This window comes from Solanum pennellii, chromosome 12 (assembly GCF_001406875.1).
Source record: "Solanum pennellii chromosome 12, SPENNV200".
In the NCBI taxonomy this organism is placed as follows: domain Eukaryota; kingdom Viridiplantae; phylum Streptophyta; class Magnoliopsida; order Solanales; family Solanaceae; genus Solanum; species Solanum pennellii.
This window is the reverse complement of record NC_028648.1, coordinates 60072655-60082166: the sequence shown is the minus strand read 5'-3', so window position 1 is coordinate 60082166 and position 9512 is coordinate 60072655. Positions and strand designations below refer to the sequence as shown.

The window sequence follows — 9512 nt, the reverse complement described above, 5'->3', positions numbered from 1 at the left end:
TATCAAATTCAATCCGTCACAATTATATATTTATATCAAAGAGATAATATTAAATTAAGTTACGTGACATCATTACAAATCAAAATTTCTTTTTAATTTATTTATTTTCAAAATTAGTTTTTCCTTTCATAAAAAGTTGTGACATTTATGAAATACTTGTGACTTTTATGAAAAATTGCGACTTAAATGAAGAGTTGCAACTTTTATATAGAATTACAACTTTTATAAAAATTATGACTTTTATAAAAAAAATAATTGTGACTTTAATAATAAAACGTAGTACAATAATGGAGAAAAAAAAATTAAAGCTAGACTGAGTCTTGATTGTGGTACATTTTCTTGTAAGGTTCTCATATACAATGAAAAACTCTCTCCACTTTTACTCCAAAGACAAACAATTAATCGAATCTCGTTAAATCTTGCTAGTTTTTCAATTTATTATTTGCTTGGATTATTTGATTTAGTGCTAGTTAATTAATCTACTGTATTTTGCAATAGAAACATTAGCTCAAGAAATATCACCACTTGCACAACCTAATAGCCACATATAATCGGATAAAATTTGTCATGACAATAGGGTGGTGCGACATATGACGGAGTGGATTGAGTTTAATTCGTAAAATTTTTAATCTGCTCTGCATAGATTTGTCCTACATGAACCCGTCATACATAAATTTTTTTACATTTTTCTTTTCTAGCTAGTTAAATTTGATACTAAAAATAAAATTCATAAAAATAAATATATTTTTTCATTCAATTGTATTAATTAATTAGATAATGACTTAAAATTTATTTTTTAGAGGTTAATCCTATATAGGTAAGAAATACTGAAATAGTACTTTCTCCGTTTCACAAAAAATGACCTGGTTTGACTTGAAACAGAGTTTAAGAGTAGTAATAAGACTTTTATATCTTGTGGTCCTAAATTAAATTTACGTCAAATGTACAAATTGTCATTTGATCTTGTGGCCTTAAACATGTCACGTGAAAAACTGAAATTAAAATGTTACCAAAAAAAGAAAGAAGTCATTCTTTTTGAAACAAACTAAAAACAAAAGGTAATCATTCCTTTTGAAACGGATGAAGTATTAATTTTGATTGAACCATTTTCATTTGTTAACTTGAATATTTTAGTAACTTTAAAGAAACTATTTTAATAAATAATGCTCTATGATCACTCTTATAATATGTAAAAAGTCAAAATTAAGTTTAAACCCGCCTTCCCCGCACTGCCCCCACATAGCCTTAAACTCGCCTTGCATCCCGCCCGCCTAGCCCCATTGTCATCCCTACTTATAGTTATGGATTTTTGTAACAAATTTGTATTAATCACTAAACGCTATCTAACAACTTAATTTATTCGTAATAACAATTCTCTGAAGAGAGAAGTACAAACAAGAGGGTCTAGACGTTATCTTGCACCAATGCTAATGAAGTAACAAACCCTAGATAATGTTTACAATATCGAAAATGATTTTTCATCAATCGTTTAGTCGATATTTAGGAATAACCATTAAATGGTTTTCTTTGCTTGTTACTATCCCAAAGTGTTCATCAACGTCCAAATCACAAGGTTGCATACCATTTGGAAGCTCCAAATCAAAGCAATGCACCAATTGTGCCACCATTAGGCGGACAACGATGATCCCTAGCTGGATTGCAGGGCAACTTCTTCTACCAGAGCTAAATGGTAAAAGTTCAAAATCACGTCCACGAATATCTATAGTACTTCCAACAAATCTCTCTGGAAAAAACTTCTCAGGCTCCGGCCATACATTTGGATCCCTCTGAATTGCATAATGATTTATCATGATTCGTGATCCCTTTTGTATATGGTAGCCATCAACTACACAATCTTCCATGGCCTCACGTTGCGTTACAGGCACAACGGAATGCAGCCTCATTCCCTCTTTCACAACCATATCTAAGTACTTCAACTTCTCCAAGTGTGACTCTTTTACCATTCTTTCAAGTCCTACCACTTCTTCTAACTCCTTTTGGAGTTTCGTCATCACATGAGGATGTCGAAGAAGCTCTGTTACTATCCAATCTACCGATGTTGCTGAAGTGTCGATGGCTGCAACAAGCATGTCCTGTTACATATAAGGAAATTAAACAGGATAAATTAGGATGAACAAATTCAAATCGTTTGATAAGCTTATAATATACTCCCTCCGTTTCACAAAGAATGACCTGATTTGACTTGATATGGAGTTTAAGTAAATAAAGACCACTTTTGAATCTTGTGGTCCTAAATTAAAGTTATGTCAAATGTACAAAATTGTTTTTCAATCTTGTGGCCTTAAACATGCCACGTGAAAAGTTAAAGTTAAATATTACCAAAAAAAGAAAGAGGTCATTCTTTTTTAAACAGACTAAAACGGAGAGGAGGTCATTCTTTTTTAAACAGACTAAAAAGCAAAGAAGATTATTATTTTTTATACGAGGGAGTAAGAAATAGAAGGGATGAAATTAGAGAACGTACGATGAGAATAGCTTTTATATTGGTACGATCAAACTGAAACTCTCTGTCTCTTGAATGCATAATGTCCAACATCGTGTCTACAAAGTCTTTGGATTGCTTTTGGTCACGAGACTGAACATGTTCATCGATTATCTTCTCAAGAAACGCATCAAACACCTTTGAAAGTTCCTTGAGTTTACGCGTGATTCCTTGGAGATCAATTACACCAAGGAAGGGGAAAAAATCTCCAAGATTTGGTGTAGCACCTAAATGCACAACTTCTTGAAGTATACCTTTGAATCCCCTCTTGCCCAATTCTTCATCCATATACTTCTTTCCAAACACCATCAAACAAGTTATGTCAGCACTCAACTTTGCAACTTTTGCACTAAGATCAACAACACAACCACCGCCATCATTTTTAAGCGATTTGATCATAAGATCAACTTGTTCTGTTCTCACGGATTGAAATGAATTGATCTTTTGATGTGTCAAAAGGTCTAGAGTGACCAATTTGCGCATGTTGCGCCAATATGGTCCATATGTTCCAAACACCAAATTCTTATGACCATATGACAAATACTTAGCGGCCTCGTTATGAGGCCTTGTAGCAAAGATATGATCATAAGTCTTGAGGAATTTTTCGGCTGTATCGACAGACGATGCAATATATGTAGGTTTTAGTCCTAGTCTAATGTAGAAAAATGGACCATATTTCTTTGCTAGGTTTTGTAAATCATGGTGTGGTTTTTTCCCTAGCAAATGAAGATGTCCTAAAATGGGGATTCCCTTTGGACCTTGTGGAAATTTTTTTCTCTTGTGGATATTTAGGAGCTCATACAACGCATACACTATACAAACTACTACAATTGTTTCCCATATCAAAGTCATGGCTAAGCTAATATGACTTCCCTAACTTCTAAGTCTAATCTCTAATGTAATATGTATATATATTTATATAAACATCATTTATGTTGAATAGTATACACATGGAAGAGTCAATAATATTAAAAAATAGTAACCATTAGATGAAAGTGACCATTAAAAGGTATGTATTAGTTTATCATATATAGTACCGATATTCAAATTTGGCTGCAATAGTCAATTTGATCTCGAATATCATAGGAACATATATAATAATTATGTGTTTAAGAATAATATACATTGTAGAATAATTGCTTGTTCAATTTATTAGGGATCCCATTTTATTAATAATGATTTGATAGATTGTATATTTATTTATAGAGTTCGGAGTCAAAAAATTAAAAAATTGTAAAAAATTCTAAAAGGGGATATCAACTTTTTTTTTTTTTTAACCAAAAGAGCAAACTTAGGACAAAATTGATATCGTAACTTTTTTTTTAATATCGCTGCATATGCAGTATTTTTAAAAAATAAACAAATGATTTCTTTTTCCTATGTTTGCAGCAAGCCTGCAATAGAGGCTGCCAGCTTTGTTTGCCTCTTTGTAAAAAAAAATTTCGACAAAAAATGGCAGCTATTTTAAGAAAAAAGAACTTTTTTTTTTTGGACGAAGTCACTGTCACTGCAATTTTGTCAAAAGAAAATCACTCCATTGGGAGCGATTTTGCCCTTTTGATTAAAAAAAATTGATGTACCCTTTTAGAATTTTTGACAATTTTTTTTGCTCTTTTGATTTCAGACTCTTTGTTTATATGTCCATTTATTTGTATAGTAAATGATTTTAAGTGTATAGAGTTTTAACTTACATACAAATGAGTACTTGAATCAATACTTCTTACGAGTATAATTTTCTTGTTCACAATCTGATAAAGATGGAAAATGAACAAACCATCTGTATATATGATTGTAGCACGAGGTTAAATATAGTTTACTATTTTATCTTATACTTATAGAATGACGTTGTTCCGACTTCTAATTCTAGTGCATTTTTTATGTATTGAATATGAGATGAATGTTTTAGATTAAATGGTAAAATCTATTCTCTACACTATTAAATGTATCGATATTCTAAATCTGGATAGCATAACGATTGTTATGACATGTATATATCAATTATCAGTTTGATTTATTAAAAAAATGAGATTAATATGATTTGAATCAATATGTCTGGTCGAATGAATGATAATGATTTTGTCATAAATGTTTCATCAATTCATACAATACATGATTTGGTGTACGGAGTTCAAATTTATACACATAATATACATTTAAACTTTGAAAAAAAAACAAATATATATTCATATGGATTTTATTTTGAAAAAATTACCTAGATACACAATTTATTTTACTATATTCTTTAAAATTTTCTATTATTTGAAAAAAAAGTTATATAGATTCGTACTCTCTCATATCCTCGTATATATCACTTTACACAATGTATCAGACTCTGAATGATGTATTATGAAGTTAATAGATGTATATGAAATTGGAATGGGATGTATCAGGACATTTTGAAAATGTATCCTAATACCATCCAATTTAAAGAAATAGAATTTTTTAAAATTATATTTGAAAGATAATTCAAATTTAAAGATTTTTTTTACCTCATCCAACCCCTATCACTCCTAGTCCCTATACCCCTCCCCACATTTTTTTTGATATCCTAGGTCAAATCTCAGGGTCAATTTAAAACGGTCATCAAAATCTTGTCCTAGTTTGAATTTGGGGATCGAGTCCAACATCATTATTGGCGTTAATTTTCAAATTACAAATTATTTTTCTAAAAAGAATTTTAGTCTCAAACTAAAAATAAAAGATAATCTAGCGCAAGCCAAAAGAGTAAAATTGGGCCTTTGAAAGTTGGGCACAAATGTTTGTTTAAGTGAGGTTTGAGTGCTCAAGATCACATCGACATGATTCTGCAACAATGGCGATTGGCGGGAGGTAAGTCGATTCACTATTTTCGCTACAATTTTACTCTACAAATGAATTTAGATTTGTGTTTTCTAATTTTTGATACAAATTAGTGTTGGAAATCATAAGGAAACAGATTTTTATAACATTTTCCCTGACTTTGTATATGATTTTCAGGTTTTAATATGGTGAAAATGAACGGGTCTGTAAACGGGTCAAAAAGACCCGCTAATGGTAGAAGACTATCTTCTGGTCTTCTGTCAAAATAACTCCACTTTTTCATCGTGGTTAGTTTTGTTCACTCAATATGATGATGAATTTTTAATTAAATATTGATTTGAATAAGGTACCGATAAAAATGATGAATTTAGTGAGTATAAATGGTAAATTTAGAATTGTTTTGAAATAAAATAATTTTATGTCAACGAGAATAATCGTTATATATAAGATATAAATGATTTATAAAATAATGATGTGAATTATAAATTAAATATACATATAAAACAAATGACTAGTAAATATATATATAAATTAAATGTGAGTTTATTTTATAAAATGTAAAATTGTGGGTCAAATTTTGTAGTTGAAAAATTCCAGATTATAATTTGAAATTCCCAAAATCATATTTTTACATAAGTATATGGATAAGGTAAGTACTCAAAATTGTGTTTTTATAAAATTTGAAAAAAAAACAAATATACAATTAGTATACACTGATATACAGATTTGTATAATAAAGATATACGGATCATACATGTATTATGAGTCGTGGTTTGACTCCTGGTTGCGTGGGTTCGAAACCCTTTAAGTTTTCCATACGGATCATACTCTCAACATAAGAGTTGTATTGATGAAAATTTTAAATTAGAATGTCTATGGCGAAATAATTATCACTTTTTATTCTAGACTCAGATTTACAAACGGTCTTCATAGACCTTTAATGTGACGGGTAATGAGACACGTAACTCCTCATATTATAAGAGATAGGCTTGTTTAAAGTTGACCCTTGCATTATCTTATCCAAAAGGTTAATTGATAGAGAATCTTTGAACTCGACTTAGTGTTAGAGGTTCCTTATGATCCTAATTCACATACAATATACTTTCCACACTTGGAAATTTATCTTAGCACCTAGTAAATCATCCGTTAAGAGTCTATAGACATATATAAAGAATTGTTCAGGTCTTATCTTAGAAATTTTTGGAGTGTTACAACAGTACTACACAATAAGCCCTTAGGACAAGACAGAAGTATGTTACTATTGATGAAGGAATTCAAGACAAGGGGAAGATTTGTTAATTATGTCTTGAATTCTTTCCTTATATATTTTAGCAAACTCATAATCTCTATTAGTTTAAGAGATCCTTTGTCCTAATTGATTTGAGAAACTATATATTGTCTTTCTAGGACTAGGAGAACCTTTTTACTTATAGGTTTGAGACTGCTTGAGATGTATATATAGGGGATGTAGTAAGGGATTCTAAAGCATAGTGGAAAACTCTCTCTGCTCTTGCTTGGAGGATTAGGCGTAGTCGAACCTCATTAAGTCGTTGTGTTAATTTTCTTCTCTTTTTGCTTTATTTATGATTGTGTGCTAGTTAGCCTATGATATTTTCGCAACGTATTCTGTATTACATTGTGAAACGAATACATTTCTTATTAGCTCCACAAATACTAAAGAGAAAAAACAAATTACAAAGGAGTGTAGTCTGAGAGATAGCATGACCAGTAAAGCAGAGAAGAAACGGTTTAATTAAGGTCAACTATTTCAGCCAACTCCATTATTTTTATGTATATAATCTCTCATTTGATCTTCCTTTAATTGATTATTGCACCATATTGTATCGTTTGAGATTAAGCATTCTTTTTTAGTCTATAAGTAGGAATAGCCATTAAAGGATTTGCTCTGCTTGTTGCTAACCCAAAGTGCTCCTCAACATCCAAATCACTAGGCTGCATACCATTTGGAAGCTCCCAATCAAAGCAATGCACCAGTTGTGCCACTGTAAATTGGACAAGGACAATTGCCAACTGCATTGCAGGACAACTTCTTCTACCCGAGCCAAATGGTAAAAGTTGGAAGTCATGTCCACGAATGTCTACACTGCTCCCAAAAAACCTCTCGGGCAAAAACTTTTCAGGTTCAGGCCAAATATTTGGATCCCTTTGAACAGCATAGAAGTTAATCAGGATACGGGATCCTTTTTGTATGTGGAAGCTATTGACTACACAATCTTCCATTGCCTCGTGAGGTGCTAGTGGCGCTACGGCATGCAGCCTCAAGCCCTCCTTTACAACCATGTCTAAGTAGTTTAACTTCTCCAAGTCTGATTCTTTTACCATTTTTTCAAGTCCTACCACTTGTTCCAACTCTTTTTGGAGTTTCTTCATCACATGAGGATGCCGAAGAAGCTCTGTTAGTATCCATTCTATCGCTGTTGCTGAAGTGCCCATGGCTGCAACTAACATATCCTGTTATAGAAAGGGGAAATTAGCACAAACAAACCTAATAATAAAAGAACATAGATGGGATGATGAAATAACGTACGAAGAGTATAGCTTTTATATGGCTACGGCCAAATTGAAATTCTGCTTCTCCTGATTGCATAATGTCCAACATGGTGTCAACAAAGTCTTTAGATTGCTTCTGGTCACCAGACTGGACATGTTCATCGATAATCTTCTCAAGAAAGTCATCAAACACTTTTGAAAGATCCTTGAGCCGGCGAGTGAGTCCCTGGAGATCAATTACGCCGAGGAAGGGGAAAAAATCTCCAAGATTTGGTGTCGCTGCTAATTCGTCAACCTCTTTGACAAGAGCTTTGAATCCCCTCTTGTCCAAAATTTCATCCATGTACTTCTTTCCAAACACCATCAAGCAAGTCAAGTCAGCATTCAAAGACGAAATCTTTGCACTAAGATCAACAACAACGCGATGATCACAAGTTCCATTTTTAAGTGATTTGATCATAACCTCAACTTGTTGCCTTCTCATAGATTGAAATGAATTGATCTTTTGGTTACTGAAAAGGTGCTGAGTGCACAATTTGCGCATGCTGCGCCAGTATGGTCCATGCTTTGCGGATATCATATTCCTCTGTCCATATGCTAAATAATAAGCTGCCTCATTGTGAGGTCTACTAGCAAAGATATGATCATATGTCTTGAGGACCTTCTCCGCTGTGTCCGCAGACGAGACAATGATTGTAGGTACTAGTCCCAGTCTAACATACATAAGTGGACCATGTGTTTTTGCTAGTTTTAGGAAATCTTGGTGTGGATTTTTTCCTAACAAGTGAAGATGTCCTATAATGGGAAGTCCTTTTGGACCTGGAGGATAACTTTTCCTCTTCTGGATGTTGTTTAGCAGCTCATAAAATGCATACACAATAATAATAACAAGTGTTGCCCATATCAAAGCCATGACTAATACTTGCTAACTTTGTTAGCTTCTAAAAGATCTCTAATTGGATGGGTCTAGAGATCTCAATCATATAATGGCTGTGTTTGGTAATGTTAGATATTATTTTTGGACAATGTGGAGGAGAAGTAGTCATTATCAAGTTAATGGAAGATATGGTGCTTTCAGAAAAAAGTCAGAAGACAACTAAATGAGCCATATTTCAAGTTGTGTGTCTGATAGCATAGCAAGCCTTGGGAATAAGTTGCTATAAGGCTTTTTAATAACTAATTGAATTATTTGACTGGCTGCAAGTTGGTTTAGAAAGTTGTACAAGTACTACTAGTTCTAGTGTTGTCAATGGATAGATATGTATGATGTGTGTATTTGGCTGGCTGCAAGTTGGTTTAGAAAGTTGTACAAGTAGTACTAATTCTAGTACTGTCAATGGATAGATATGCATTATATGGAGTGCAAATAGCAAAATTGTAGCTACAGAGAGCTAATATGATTTTTATATTTGTTATTCCTAAAATTTACTTTTGATTGTATTCATTCCAAGATGTATGATATGTGTATTTGTATTCATTATGATTTTCATATTTGGGTTTATATAATGACATTTGAATTTCTTTATACTTTGTATTGATTCCAATATGTATACCAAATGGATTTGTAGTTATTTAAGAAGCATATTTGTATCCATATACTTGTGTAAATTCATTTTCATTCAGAAATGATACAACATTGGTTTGTATATTTATAAAAAATGTAAGATAAAATTTGTATTTTAGTCATCAAACACATATA

The 9512-nt window shown here is 32.1% G+C and overlaps 2 protein-coding genes and 1 long non-coding RNA gene across 3 annotated transcripts; 1 reads left to right on the top strand and 2 right to left on the bottom strand.

The window, feature by feature from the left end:
• Positions 1-1325: 1325 nt before the first annotated feature.
• On the bottom strand, positions 1326-3454 carry LOC107005805 (cytochrome P450 CYP736A12-like). The gene is made up of 2 exons (XM_015204458.1): positions 2486-3454; positions 1326-2093 (listed from the first exon to the last, which is right to left on the bottom strand). Exons 1-2 carry the CDS (start codon positions 3353-3355, stop codon positions 1482-1484), a joined length of 1482 nt encoding a protein of 493 aa, XP_015059944.1. The 5' UTR covers positions 3356-3454; the 3' UTR covers positions 1326-1481.
• A 1533-nt stretch (positions 3455-4987) lies between these two features.
• Positions 4988-7376, top strand: LOC107005780. The gene is made up of 3 exons (XR_001454938.2): positions 4988-5332; positions 5480-5589; positions 7255-7376. It is a non-coding gene; the product is annotated as an uncharacterized LOC107005780 (long non-coding RNA).
• On the bottom strand, positions 6914-8905 carry LOC107005779 (cytochrome P450 CYP736A12-like). Its single transcript, XM_015204437.2, has 2 exons — positions 7851-8905; positions 6914-7774 (listed from the first exon to the last, which is right to left on the bottom strand). Exons 1-2 carry the CDS (start codon positions 8724-8726, stop codon positions 7157-7159), a joined length of 1494 nt encoding a protein of 497 aa, XP_015059923.1. The 5' UTR covers positions 8727-8905; the 3' UTR covers positions 6914-7156.
• Positions 8906-9512: the final 607 nt, after the last annotated feature.

Bases quoted from the DNA above. Each gene is read 5' to 3' on its own strand.
- LOC107005805 (XM_015204458.1), bottom strand. From the start codon at position 3,355: ATGACTTTGATATGGGAAACAATTGTAGTAGTTTGTATAGTGTATGCG. The intron at 2,094-2,485 runs GTACGTTCTCTA...TATATGTAACAG, and splicing joins ATATAAAAGCTATTCTCATC to GACATGCTTGTTGCAGCCAT.
- LOC107005779 (XM_015204437.2), bottom strand. From the start codon at position 8,726: ATGGCTTTGATATGGGCAACACTTGTTATTATTATTGTGTATGCATTT. The intron at 7,775-7,850 runs GTACGTTATTTC...TTTCTATAACAG, and splicing joins ATATAAAAGCTATACTCTTC to GATATGTTAGTTGCAGCCAT.